At 40.4% G+C, this 15,427-nt stretch overlaps 1 protein-coding gene across 1 annotated transcript in view; it reads left to right on the forward strand.

Annotated features, from left to right (window-relative positions):
- NUP37 (nucleoporin 37) overlaps window positions 1–15,427 on the forward strand; it is a 254,697-nt gene that overhangs the window by 74,925 nt on the left and 164,345 nt on the right. Inside the window, exon 3 of the mRNA XM_068109918.2 lies at window positions 3,609–3,703. Coding sequence (XP_067966019.1) covers window positions 3,609–3,703 — 95 coding nt within the window. The remainder of the gene's footprint in view (window positions 1–3,608; window positions 3,704–15,427) is intronic.

Below are 15,427 nucleotides of genomic sequence, written 5' to 3' on the forward strand. Positions count from 1 at the left end.
GCCGGAGGATCCGACTGGCAGTGCTGGGCATTGGCAATCGGGAAATGTCCCACGGTGCCCTCCACGAAGGGTAGGAGAGTTATCACCAGCCTACTGGAGAAATTACTAATTACTCACATTTGCTCACAACATTCCCTTATTTAACTGCAAATATTTTTTTTATCTTCTTTTTCCTGTTTTTACTCTTCTTCATTTCCTTTTTTTGTGCTCCATGCTTCCTTTTTCCTTGTTCTGATATTGCCGAATTCTCTTAAATATTCTTTTGTTTAATGCCCAGGGCCCGACACTCCCCTCCAAGTATCATTTTGTACTCTGCCCTTGGTGTATCACCGGTGTTCGTCCAACTTCTCTCTCTCTCATATTTTTCGAAAGCTCAGATACCCAGGTGCACTCAAATCATCCACCCAAGCAAGCCGACACTGTTGTTCTTTGGAGTTGCTGTGCATGGAGTTTTGTTTTCACAATTCTGTCATTAAGAAAGGGTGTGGAAGACGTTTCTATGAAAAACCAGAGTGAAGAGAGGCTCTTGTTGAGCTGGGCGGCAAATTGGGTGTATTCTGCACAGTTTGGGAGCTCAATGAAATGAGGCCTTTCGGACATTGAGCTGTTTTGGGTTTTTTCCCCTCCATATCCGGCTATGTCTATCTCTATCTCAATCACTCAAACACGCACGCAAACACACACACACACACACACACACACACACACACAAATGGAGGTGGATACTTTGAGACATGATATATCTCCGTTCCATCTCCTGAGGCACACATATGTGTGCACACACTCATACATACACACACACCACACACATACACACATATGCATATGTGTGCACACACTCATACATATGCCCACACCCACACGCCACACCCACACACACACACACACACACACACACACACACACACATACACACATACACACGCATATGCATGCATACACTCATACATATACACACACACCACATACACACACATGCATATGCGTGCACACACTCATACATACACACACACACCACATACACACACATGCATATGCGTGCACACACTCGTACATATATACACAAACACACACACATGAAGGTGGTTTCATCGAGACCTGGGAGGGATCCGTTCCACCTTGTGAAACCCGCATTTGGAGATAACAACCAACGACATACACACACACACACACACACACACACACACACACACACACACACACCATTCTTTCTTAGGTGCTCTTTCCACTCAGGTCCGCCAAATTTCAGGCCCCCCTCCAACTCAGATGACACACACACATACATACTATCTCTTTCTCTCATTGGTTTGTTAACTGGACCTGTTTTGGAGTTTGAACGTTTTGTGTTTTCCGCACAACTTCCCGATTGCATTAATGCCACCGCAGTGCGTTCTGGCGACCCGCCATTCTGCCTCGCTTCGGCTTTTTCATTTCTTCATTCAATGCAATTGTAAGTTATTGTTTGTGAGTTTGATGTTATTTTCTTGTCTCTGCAGACATCGGCTGTCATCAATTGTGGTTTCTTATATAACCGTGTCTCCCTTTTTGACTAAATCCATTTTTAAAAATGGCCAAAGCAAAAAAGCTCGGAGGGCAACTGTGGTAATTTAAGTTGTGCTTACTTCTCCTTTGGGCACCACTGAAGTAACACAACACGAGATTGTGCATTGTGTTAGAATCAACACTGTTGTGGTTTGGTGTTGCTTGATACCTCATTGCTTCTTTCTATGAACTGAAGCAAAATCAAATTGGCTTCTTCTTGTCACATCACCAACTCATCCACCTAATTTTGTCCTAACTCGTCCACAACATTTGGAGATATCATGCCATATATATTTTTAGCCCCATCATGCAATGGTGAAGAATTGCTTTAAAAAAAATTTTTTTTAACTCTTATCCTGATCCGGATTCGGATCTTCACCAAAATCAAATCATTTCGTCCTTGTCACACACCTAACCTCTCCAACAAATTTCAGCCAAAATCCAAGAACAACTTTTTGAGATATCCTGATCACAAACAAACAAAACAAGAAAGTTAAGAAAGACATGATACTTTCATAATCCCTGAAACAAATTTAACGTTAAAAAATAATAATTGGTGGTCGAAGTCAGTGATCTGATTGGAAAAGCCTCTTCAAATTTCAAGTCAATCAGATGAAAATTGAGGATTTTCGAAATCTCACCTAAGTTGTTGATCTTTTGCCAATGTTGACCTTTTGAACGCAAAATCAGTAGGCTTCTTGCTTAAACCCCCCTCACACCGGCCTTACGGGGTCGTTACGACGTTTACGGCGGCGAAAAAATCGTGCACAACCGGGAGCATTCCTTGTGGCACCTGGGACATCCTCAACGCTTCCTGGAGCATTCGTATGGATCCTTAAGCGTCCGGGAGGGGTCGTAATTTCTTACGAGAGTTTTGGTCCAGACCAAAACTCTCGTAAGACAATTACGGCAGTGCTACGGAAATCTAGACCGCAACGCTTCCGCAACGCCTCCTCAACACTTCCGCAACTGCCGTAACACCACTGTAAGACTCCGTAAGGCCATCTTAACCATCCGCAAGGATTCTCCCTCTCCTTGGACTCTCTGGGCAGCGGGTGCTCCGTCCATGGCTCTCCTGGATAGGTCTTGCCCCCTTGGAAGTCAGCAGCAGAATGAGGGGAGAGTGGGGGGGGGGGGGTGGGGGCGTTTTTATATTCTGTGCCGGGAACCATAAGGAACCGCAAGCAAACGTAGAGGCACCGTATCTCCGCTGTGTATATCCGCAATGAAGCCATAGCAGTCCATACTAAACCGTAATAAACCGCTGTGAATCGGTCACGGTCAAGCAAAATCCTCTCCCGGGTGTTCACGATTTTGCTAAAAAAATCGCAACGCTGCCGTAGAAAGAACATCCGTGGACGTCCGTAAAAAACATTTTTTGGTGTGAGGTACCCTTTATGACCAACACCACCGTTTGGTGAAGTTTTGTGTAGATGGGTTTAAAATTGTGACCTGCAGGCGATTGGTGCTGAAATCACTTTGCTTTGTGAAATCACATTTCGATGTGTTTCAAACTCATAAAACCACGATTGGTCAAAACTCCGATATTCAAAAAATATGTAGATTTTACTTTACTGTATTTCAAAAACCTTTGAACATTTGGCTTTCATATTGCAGATATCTATTCCTCATGACATTATCTCAACCTTGTTGGATCACGGCTGTGATTGGCTGACTTATGTTGCAATGGCTACCGTAGCGGTATCTTGACTTGTGTACGTGATATTTCAAAACGTATTTCAAAAACTGTTCAAGATTTAGCTTTCATATGACACAATCACACCACCCAAAATGCGGCGGACCTAGTGTATCAGCTCCTTGTTGAGCTTTGCGTTTACCACCCTGATTCACCAAGACCTCATTGCATGGTACAAGTCTGATTGCTTCTTGCACTGTTTTTCTTTGTACGATTAAAAACTTTAGCGAACACCTGTTGAGATGGTGTTCGCACAATTAAAGCCAAATTCATATTTTTTGCAAATCACACAATTAAAGCCAAATGGATCTTTGTTTTGCAAAACCAATCTCCTCTTTTGTACTGTCCCACCTTCTTGATGTCTCTCCAGGAGCTTGGGGGGCACAGCTCTTTTGTGAACGCTGTGGTCTTTGAACCAACAGAAGGACAGCAGATCGCAAGTGTGGGAGATGACAGGACCTGCAGGTAGGCCCCAAACTTTATCAAGTCCACCACTCATTCGTTTATCATCCATTACATCTCAAACTGTATTTCAAGTCAAGTTCTTTTATCAAGGCCTATGGAAATGTGATATGACAGTCAAAATGACTCGATTTGAAGGATTTATAGGTCATAAAAACGTTATTTTTAATGTTTTGTTTTTACCTCCTTTCACCGGTTTTCTCTCAGTTCAGAGGGAAGGTCGTCCATGTTCAAATTGCACCACTTTTGCAGTTGCCATCTTCAATATTTTTACTGATGTGACTATTCTGTTTTTACCTTTACGTTACCTTTACCTTACCTTTTTACCTTTAAGTTTTAGAAGGGATATCTATTTATCATACATACAAACTTGTGCCATACCACCGGGTCACAAAGTAGAATCAACCATTGACCCAAAAAGCAAATGTGCAGTACAAGTAGTATATTCTGATGCAAAACTGTTTTGTGTGTGATAAGGACGAATTGATTCGATTTTGATGAAGATCCAGATCCGGATTCCGATGCTTGAATTTTTTAAATGAGTCTTCACCATTGAGCCAAAATCAATATATAGCACAATTTTAATGAATTGTTATGGACGGATTCCTACGAAACTTTGTGGATGAGTTGATCAGGTGACAAAAACAAACCGATTAGATTTTAGTTCAGGTCCGGATGTAGATCCGGCCTATCGGTGGGATACAAAACATAAACTGTCCAGCCTGGTCGAGGTATGCACCTCCATTTTGTAAAAGTAATAAGTTCCCGTCTAATAACCTTTGACGCACGAGGAGGCCATTAGGCCCATCAAAGCCTGTGCTAGTATTACCAATGCATGGTTGTTGATCCGTGTTCTATCCTTTTTTAATACTGAGTGTCAAGCAAAGAAGCATCACGTACCATTTATACACAAGTCTTTGGTATGACTCCGCCGAGGTTTGAACCACCGACTTCCCAGACTCAGAATGGATGCTGTAACCATTATGCCGCTATGGCTGGTTGAACTAATAGCCAAATTCCAGGTACAATGTTTCCTGAAATTTTCTGGATGCTTAACCAGATCATTACTTTTGGAACAACAACAACAACAACATACATTTTAAGGCCATTTTCCCTGCTAGAGCGGGGGTTAGCCTTGCGGTCCCCATGACAATCTTCTCCATTTTGCCCTATTTTCTGCATCTCTCCTTGTTAACCCCCTTGCCCGCATTTCTTCTTCCACCATCTTTAGCCAAGTCTTTCTCGGTCTTCCCCGTCGTCTACTTCCTTCTACATTCATTTCCATCACTCTCCTCAACCAGTCACTTTCATCCTTCCTCAACACATGACCAAACCATCTCAACCTGTTCCTCTTCACAGCATCAATCACAGGCTCTATTCCCATCATCTTTCGCAATTCATCATTTGTCTTCCTCTCTCTCAACGATACTCCGCACATCCACCGAACCATTCGCATTTCCACCCTTTCCAGCCTTCGTTGCTGCTCTACATTCATGACCCATGTCTCGCTCCCATAAATCATAACACTTCTCACACATGCAGCATACACCTTTCCCTTCAGCTTCAATGACACTCCCCTCCTCATCAGCACGCCACTCAGTTCCCGAAACTTCTTCCATGCACATCTCACTCGAGCAACCGTTGCCGAGTCTGATCCACCTTCTCCATTCAGCATGTCTCCGAGGTAGCAAAATGTTTTCACACCTTCCAGCTTCACGCCGTCTCCAAGATCCAACTCAACATTTCCTCCATCTGCAGCTCCCTCTGTGCACACCTTACATTTGAATGTAGCTGCCACACTGGTTAATGACCCTCTCAGACCACTACATTTTTTGATGAACCCACTCAGCGCACATTGTACATTGAATGGAGTTCACTCCGACACCCTTCCTGCACACAGCACAGGGCCACTTCCCAGTTCTTTCCACCTCACCACATGCTTTACCACTTGCCATCACCTTCGTCTTTCCTATATTCACCTTCAGACCTTTTGTCTCCATACATTCCTTCCACTTGTTCATCTTTTCCTTCAGTCCATCCATACTTTCCGCAATCAACACCAGATCATCTGCATACAACAACTGGAACCAGTTCCAGTAATTAGAATTTTCCAGGCCAAACATTTTGCCATGGCTCAAAATTTGAGAGAGATACGTTCCCTGATTGTAAATGTATGCAAATTCGCTGACTCTAAGCTAGAGAAGATCTGGACTCATTGGAGGAGGTTCAGTGATCGTAATGAAAATGTTCCAGGATTCTAAGCTGAACCATCAATCAATTTGCTGTGAAGGTGCCGAGTCATGAGACACCATTTTCAGGTCATTAACAAACATCAGACTCAGTGTTGTAATGGTTTTCAATGTCTGCTCCGAATCAGGAAGGTCGGCAGTTCAAACCCGAGCCGAATCATACCAAAGACTTAAAAAAAGGTACGTGCTGCTTTCTTGCTTGACGTTCAGCATTTCAAAGGATAAAACACTGACCATTTCAATAGGTTGGCATTCATGGGGAGGAGGAAATTCCCCCTGAAGAAATGCCCACTGAGTGTGGTTAAGAACACAACACCATTGTTATAATAATAATAATGCATTTATTTTATATAGCGCTTTTCAGGAAGCCCAAAGACGCTTTGATAGAGTGCAAAACATAATGCATAGCAAAACATAAAAACAATTGCAAAAAAAGAAGAATCAATAGGGAAATATTCAAAGCACAAAGGAGGGAGAAGGAGAGGAGATAGTCAGGGGTTAGATGCTGTGGGTTAAATGTTGAATGCAGTGTTGAACAGGTGGGTCTTGAGTGATGTTTTGAATGTGGTGAGTGAGGGGGAGTCTCTGATGGTGTGAGGTAGCGAGTTCCAGAGGGTGGGAGCAGCGATGGAGAAGGCCCTGTCCCCCCAGGATCTGAATTTGGTCCGGATGGAGGGGGTCAGGAGGTTGGTACCAGCAGAGCGGAGGTTGCGGGTGGGAGTGTGTCTGGAGAGGAGGTCAGCCAGGTAGGATGGGGCCAGGTTATGGAGGGCTTTGTAGGTCAAGAGGAGGATTTTGTACTGGATTCTCTGGGAGATGGGGAGCCAGTGAAGCTTGTAAAGGACGGGGGTGATGTGGTCACGGGTCCGGGAATGGGTGAGTAGACGGGCAGCGGAGTTCTGAATGTATTGGAGTTTATTGGTGATTGTTGAGGGTAAACCATAAAGGAGGCTATTGCAGTCGTCCAGACGGGAAGTGATGAAGGCGTGGATGAGGGTTTCTGCAGCCACGGAGGAGAGGGATGGACGGAGACGGGCGATGTTTTTCAGGTGAAAGAAGGCTGTCTTTGTGATCTGTTTAGTGTATTTGTCGAAGGAGAGGGTTTGGTCAAAGATGATGCCAAGATTCCGGATGTGAGGGGAGGTGGATACTGGGAAACCGTCGATGTTGAGGGCAAAGTTATGGGTGGACTTGGTGAGCGTTTTTGGGCCAATGATGATTATTTCAGATTTATCACAGTTAAGTTTGAGGAAGTTGATTTGAAGCCAGGATTTTATTTCAGTGATGCAGTTTGTCAGGATAGAGTGGGTGGCGGTGGAGATGGACTTGGTGGAGATGAAAAGCTGGATGTCATCGGCGAAGCAGTGGAATTGGAGACCATGACGGCGGATTAAGTGACCGAGGGGGGACAGGTAAAGGATGAAGAGGAGGGGGCCAAGAACTGAACCTTGGGGGACACCTTGGGGGAGGGGAGCAGTGGGGGATTTGCAGTTATTGATGGAGATGAACTGACGTCTGTCAGAGAGGTATGATTTAATCCAAGGGAGGGCAGTGCCGGTAATGTTAAAGGTGGTTTCAAGTCGCGTGAGGAGGATGGTGTGATCGATGGTGTCAAAGGCGGCGCTGAGGTCGAGGAGGATGAGAATGTTGAGGTTGCCAGCGTCAGAGGAGAGGAGAAGGTCGTTCGTGATTTTGAGGAGAGCAGTTTCAGTACTGTGGTTGGAGCGGAATCCGGATTGGAATGTTTCATACAGGTTATTGGCAGAGAGGTGATGTTTGAGTTGAGTGGCTACAGCGCGTTCCAAAACCTTTGACAGAAAGGGTAGGTTGGAGATGGGTCTGAAGTTATTTAGGGTGTCAGGGTTTCGTCCAGGTTTTTTCAGAATGGGGGTAACAGCAGCAATTTTGAGGGATGGTGGGACGATGCCTGTAGACAGGGAGGAGTTTATTGTTGCAATGATAAGTGGAGAGAGAGCAGGAAGGGAGGCCTTGACAAAGCTGGAGGGGATGGGGTCAAGAGTGCAGGTGGCAGTGGTAGTAGTTTTACTTGTGACGTGTGACGTGTGAGTGCAGGTGTGACCTCAATAATAATTGTTGTGACGTCGCTGGCACCCAAGGTATCCCAGGAAGTATGTACATTTTAAAAATATTTTTAATGTGCTTTTATTGTATTTTAATTTTAAATTGTTTCGATCGTTAAAACATCAACGTTAAAACAACGATCAACGATCGTTAAAACATCCAATTGTTTAAATTGTTTAATTTTTTTCACGTCCGTAGGAGTGACGTAAAGTCGCACATAATGACGTTCGCTGAACTGAAATTTACTCTGGAAGAGTGGCGTAAAGTCGGATTTGATGTAGGTCGAAATGGCGTAAAACGGGGTATGACTGTATATTGATTTTAATACTCAAAGGAGAACCGAAGCAAAAACCGATTTTGAGAAAGCCTTTTATAAATTGATGAATAATTCTGTATTTGGAAAGATGATGGAAAATCTTAGGAATAGAGAAAACATAAGACTTACTACGTCTTTAGAGCAAGCAGCAAAATTAATTAATAAACCTAGTTTTCAAAGAGAAGTGGTGTTTTCAGAGAACTTTGTCGCTATTCATTTGCAAAAAGAGAGTATTAAAATGGATAAACCTATTTATATAGGAACGGCGGTTCTTGATTTATCAAAATTACTAATGTATGATTACCTTTACAATAACTTGAAGAAGAAATATCAAGATAATGTTTCTCTACTTTATACAGATACGGATAGTTTCATTTTAGAAATTAAGACGGAAGATGTTTATTCAGATATGCTTGAGGATAGTGACTCGTATGATATGAGCTGTGCACTATGATATGAGCTGATATGAGCTGTGCATAAGTCAACCGATAAGTTGTTTTCCTCAAAGAATAAAAAGGTTATTGGAAAGTTTAATGATGAATTAGGAGGAAAGGTAATGACTGAATATGTTGGATTGAGAGCTAAAGCTTATGCTTATAAATATATTGATAATAATATTGAAAGATGTGATAAGAAGTTGAAAGGAATAACGCAAAATGTTATCAAAAAAGAAATAGGCTTTGAACATTATTTAAATTGTTTAATTTTAAAGAAAGAGGAGTTTAGAAAAATGAATACGATAAGAAGTTATGCACATCAATTATATACGGAGGAGGTAAACAAGAAAGCTCTTGAGGCTTATGATGATAAAAGGTTTATTTTAAACAATGGAATTGATTGTCGCTCTAATGGGAACATATACATAATTAAAAAATAAAATAAGTCCGTAATAAAAATGAGTTATTGTATCAAGTGCAAAAAGAAAACTAAATCTAAAAATATCTCCTACGATATAAATAAAAAGAATAGAGTTTATGAAAGGGGAGAATGTGTAATATGCAGGACTAAAAAGTGTCAATGCATTTCACCGAAAAGCGGAGGTGACATACAACAATTTCTATCAGGTAGTAGGTTTACAACAACAGGGATTCCAGGGGAACTACATCTACTGGGGTATTTCTTCTGCGGTCCTGGAACAAACTTAGATAAAAGACTAGATGAGGATAGCAACCCTAAACCTTGGTCTGAACCTAAAAACAGGGTTGATGAGGTGTATATGAAGCATGACATTAAAAAAAAAAAACACCTTTAGAGGCCATTTTTCCCCGCAAGCGGGGGTTGGCCTTTTTCGGGGACCGTGGTTGTTGTTGTGTTTTTTCGGTCCCCTTTTTGAAGCAATGTTTTACGGCCGGATGCCCTTCCTGCCGCCAACCCTTTTTGTCGCCTTTTACGACAAGCAGGGAATTACCAGTGAAGTGGTACTCAATTAGCCGACCTCGGAAGGATGACAGGCTGAGTCAACCCCCCTGGCGTTAATTCAGCGATCGACCGGGATTCGAACCCAGGATCCTAGGATCCTAAGCTGGCACCCTAGCCGCTAGCCCAACACCAGGGACAATGAAGCATGACATTGATTATGGCAAAAACGATACATTAGCCGGAAAACACGAAACTGATAGAGAAATGCTGTATAATTTATCTCTGATCCGAAATCCAACGTTGAGAAAGAAAGTTGATAGGTTTATCGTGAAGAAGATGATTGGCGCTAAATTGAGATTAGGGCTTGGAATTGCCCTTCAAGGTGTTCCACCCCGGGCAAAGCCCTTAAAAAACTACTAAACTCCAAGGATGATATTAAACCTGAGGAAGGGGCCATTTTAGCTAATGAGTTACACAAACCTATAATCACAAAGTTTAAACGAAGGAAGGTTTATTCCAAAGGTGTAGATTACATCTGGTCTGCTGATTTAATTGAACTAAATAATGATAAGGGGTACAAGTATGCTTTAACCGTTATTGATCTGAGAAGTAGATTCGCTTGGGTTGTTCCCCTGAAAAACAAGAGGGGTAATACTCTGATGTTAGCCTTCCAACAGATATTTAATAAGAGTAAAAGGAAACCAAAGAAGCTATGGACCGATGAGGGGACGGAGTTCTACAACAGCATATTTATGAAATTTCTTAAAGAGCATGGCATTACATTATACAGTACATTTAATGAAGGAAAGCAGTTGTTATTGAGCGTTTTAATCCTACTTTGAAAGAGATGTTATGTAAAAAAACAAATTCACACAAGTCGGTTCTCAACAATGGGTATCAGAAATTCAGGATATTGTTGATAATTATAACAATGTGGTACATTCATATACTTAAGAAAAACCATCAGAAACAGTTACAAAATTAGAATATGAAAAGAAGGTTAATTTGAGAAAACCAAAGTTCAAAGTTGACGATGTTGTAAGAATATACAGATGGAAAAGTCATTTTGAGAAGGGTTATACAAAGAGATGGACTAATGAACTTTTTTAAATCGTTGAGGTAATGGATACAGTACCTTGGACTTATAAGTTATATGATTTACATGGTGAATAAATCTTGGGGTCATTTTATTCACAAGAGTTACAAAAGACAAAACTTGGTGAATAAATTATTTAAAAATTCATCTTTAGTATAAAGAAACATTGCGTTATTAAAATATGTAATGCTTTTTTTACACTCGATCAAAACATTCAAACAAGTGTAAAGCCCTATTTGAATTGTTAGATAATAACATGAACACCGTTTGTTTCACGATAACTACCGAAGGTTTACATCTTGAAACGTATACGACGCAAAACATACTGATCAAAGTTATATTACCCCGCGATTGTTTCGAGGAATATTATTACAACCACATGGATATGCTTCACATTGGACTTGGATTACACATAAAACAGTTTTTAAAATGAATCAAAAGTAAAGCAGAGCTCGTTTTTAAAATGGAAACACCCCTTGAATTTATCGTTGCTGTGACGTCGTTGGTCGATAATTCTAGCATGTTACTTGGGATTAATATAGAATCTGTCCAAAATATAATTCCCACAAATATTCAAATGTATCAAACGGCTCCAACCCCTATTTTGCCATCAAGTTTTAATTCGCTTTGTCAATCATTTAAAACGCCAACCATCGAAATAAAATGTAGTAATAATACTCTTTCTTTTATTTTTGAGATGGCACATATGGTAAAAAAGATTGTTTCTTTCACTAATTCAGAAACAGAAATAGAGGAGGATGAGGAGTGGCTAACTAATAAATTAGATTATCACGGTTATTTTAAATCAGAACAATTTACGCGTATTGGGAAACTTGGTTCTATTTCGAATAATCCTATTGCAATTCATGCAGAAATGAATGAGAATAATATCCCCAAACCATTATTTTTATGTTGTAATAGCGTTATAGGCACAGTAAAAATGTTTATTGGCCCAATTGAAGATAATGAATAATTTTTTTTATATTAAAATGGCAAGAAACTACTTCAGGAGAATTTTAATTTTTGTATTCAAGGATACTTGCAAGAAAAGGGAGCAACATTTTAAATTCCTTATGAATTGGAACATAAACAGGGAAAGTTTGTAATTAAGGATTGGTCATATACAGATATTGTAAAACCTACAACGAGAGATCTGCTTAAAATATTAAATAAAAATGAACTTCTCAAAGTTATGAAATATAAAAGTCTTTTAGAAGATGTCAACAAATCCTATTGGTACCCTATTGTGAGAAAAATAATTATAAATACAGGAATAGCTCAAAATCCAGATGAATACATGTATAATGTGCTCTGGGGAGATGCTCTAAGGGTAAAAAGGGATGAGGAAGAGAGGGAGCAGGAGGAAAAGAAGGAGGAAAGGGATAAGGAGGAGAAGGAGGAAAAGGACAGGGAGCAATGGAAGACAATGAAGGAGGACTTGGAGAAAATGAAGGAGGACTTGGAGAAGATAAAGGAAGAAACAAGAGTAGCAGGGGTAACCGAGGAAGAGGAGGAAGTAGAGGCAACAAAGGAAGGGGTCGCAAAAGTATAGGCTGAAGCAGTTAAAGCAAGAGCAGGAGCAGAGGCAGCAAAGGAAAAATGGGAAGCAATAAGAGCAAGGAGAGAATGAATGAATGAAGCAAAAGCAAGGGAAGAGGAGAAGAGGGAAGCAGAAGCAAGGGAAGAGGAAAGAGGGTAGCAAGGTCAACAAAGGAAGTGGAGGAAGTAGAGACAACAATAGAAGTGGTGGTAAGGGCAGCAAGGGATGAGGAGGAAGGGAAAACAAGGGGAGTAGAAGAAAGGGAAAAATGGGAAGCAATAAGAGCAGGGTTGGAAGCAAGGAGAGCAAGGGAAATAAGGGAAGCAAAAGCAAGGGAAGAGGAGAAGAGGGAAGCAGAAGCAAGAGAAGAGGAGAAGAGGGTAGCAGAGGAATTAAGGGTAGAAAAAGCAAAGAGAGAGGTAATGAGGTCACTTTATACAATACCAATCTAGAGCTTATTAAATAAAACTAATTTGAAATTATTTAATTTCAAATTAAATAACCATTTATGTTTTTTGAAATATACATGAGATTAATACTACTAGGGCATGCCCGTACTATATATAAGCTAGGACGTGCCCGTACGTGGGTGCCCGTTCCTTGCCAAAAAAAAAAAAAAAAAAAAAATTTGTGTAGGGGTGTGTGTGTGTAAACATCCTAGGGCGTGCCCGTACGTGGGTGCAAAAAAACATGCGTGCAAACAACAACAACAAAAAAAAACTTTGAAACCACGTGGCAGTAACGACCACAGAACCCCCCCCCCCCCCTCTATTTACATGAATGGTTTGGTCCATTCGCAACGACCACAGAACCCCCCCCCCCCCCCTCTATTTACATGCAATGGTTTGGTCCAAAGCGAACGGCTTGCAGTGTTTGGTAAAGAAATCGCCATAGCTCGGTAACTACTTGTCCGATTAATTTCAAACCTTGAAAAGGCACATCCTCGGGTCCCCAGCAATATACCTGGCAAGTTTAAAGTATATCGGACCGGTAGTTGTCGAGAAACAGCGGTCACAGACAAACATACACACATACACACATACACACATACACACATACACACATACAAACACACATACACACAGAGATTAATGGAATTATAGATAGATGACAGGTAATACCATTCCATCTTCCCACCACCAAATCAGATTTACCACCAAATCCAAAAGTTTTTACTTCCTAACTCATGTATTAGCTGACTACTAATTGTGTTTCCACATACCGCATTATGGTCACCAACGGGGTAATATTCTTCTTTACGGGACCAAATAAAATCTTTTAGGTCTTCCAAGTTTATTGAAAAGAACCAATTATACCCTAACTCAGGCATATCATACCCCCATTTATCAATTACCATATTAATAATATCCCCCTTTTTATCAAGTTTGATTGAAAGTGGTACGTTAAATTTAATGCGAAAAGGGGTATGATCTGGAGAACCGGGCGTTGTGACTGTAAATTCTACTTGTTTGTCATAATGTGCTGTTTTCTCTTGGGATATATATTGTACTACATCACCTCATCTCACCAAGTCGTTGTTACCCGCGGGACTCGGATAATTGATTAATTAAAAACTATCTTTCATATTAAGATTTTTAGTTATATCATATTTCTGTCGTTCAACCTGTGCCTTTGTATAATAATTTGATAAATCAACAGTCGTCTCTTGAGATACCCTAAAGATAGAACCATCTTTTCCAACGTAGGTCATTTTAAATAAGAGTAAATAATATCAAAAAACTCTTCATTATTGTTGAGGTGAAATAATACGTATAAACATAATTGACCACAACATTTGGAATTTACTTCTTGTATTTGAAACTTTTGACAAACACTCTCCCCCTTCGGAAGGAATTATTTTACTTCAAGAGGTGGTTGAAGCCCATAGCTATCAAAATAGTATTTACCCCCACCATTATGAATGGAAGTCCAATGTGACCCATTCCCACTTATCTTCTAAATTCATTATAATATTCTTTGTATTTTTAGGCAACTTTGGTAATTCATCCCTCATACAAATACTTACGTTATTGAGGTTTAGCTGTTTACAATATTTACCGAGTTCTATATTTGACGTTGTATTCTTTCCAAAATGCTTAAACCACTCCTCCATTTTATTTTCGAAAATAAATTTTCTTTTTATTTAGGAGAAAGATATAATCCATTACCCCTTTTAGTTAGTTTTACACCCGCCTGTGCGATAGAAGAAAGTATATCTCCGACTAACGATCTCGCCTTATCAGGCAGACTTTCAAGCCTTTCAGCAAAATCTACAATTACCCCACTTCCACTAACCTCTTTCTCCAACGTCTTGTTATGTCTTTCCAATTCTTTTTGGGCTGCTCGTTGAGCTTTCCTTTCATTCGCGGCTTTTACCGCTGCTGAAATACCACCCATCGTTGCCCCCCGCTGCACCTACAGCACTGGCAATTAAGGGGATTAGGGCTAGAAGTGGAATAAATCCTCCTGTTATTTCCTTTCGTGAATATTTCTTCAACATAGGTTTTGACATTTTTAAACGAAGTGAACCGGCACTATTTAGTTTTTCCTCCTGTATTTTTGTGAGAAAAACACTAATTCTCATATCACCCTTTCTTTGAATTGTACGAACATTAATCGTACAAGGTTTTTGATTTTGGATACAGGATGATAGTTTCTCACGATTGATTTGATTAATATATACGTCAGTTGTTACGTTACTCATTTTATTTATGAAAAGATTTTTTTTCCGAGTTATTACTTATGTGATATTGGTCATAACACCATTATCCGTATTGATCTGTAGTTCTGTTTCTTCTCAGAGTAAACAATATGCATCAACTTCTTCATTCTCTTCTCTTTTGAAGTATAGGGAAGTATCCACTCTATTGGACCTTAAATAGTTTCCTTTTGAGTGCTTAGGTCAATTGCATAGATTGTATATATGTCTTTAAACGACGTCATATCCAAAATGGGCTCTTTATTACCGTTGCTTTCACACACCTTTTGGTAAGACTTATAGGCTTCAGCATAATCATTGGTTTTCCAATTAATTTCCAATCTATCTCGAGGATAAAATGTTCCATCTAGAGAAACCCGCAGTTGT

This window comes from Myxine glutinosa, chromosome 1 (assembly GCF_964187855.1).
Source record: "Myxine glutinosa chromosome 1, kmMyxGlut1.1, whole genome shotgun sequence".
Lineage (NCBI taxonomy): Eukaryota > Metazoa > Chordata > Myxini > Myxiniformes > Myxinidae > Myxine > Myxine glutinosa.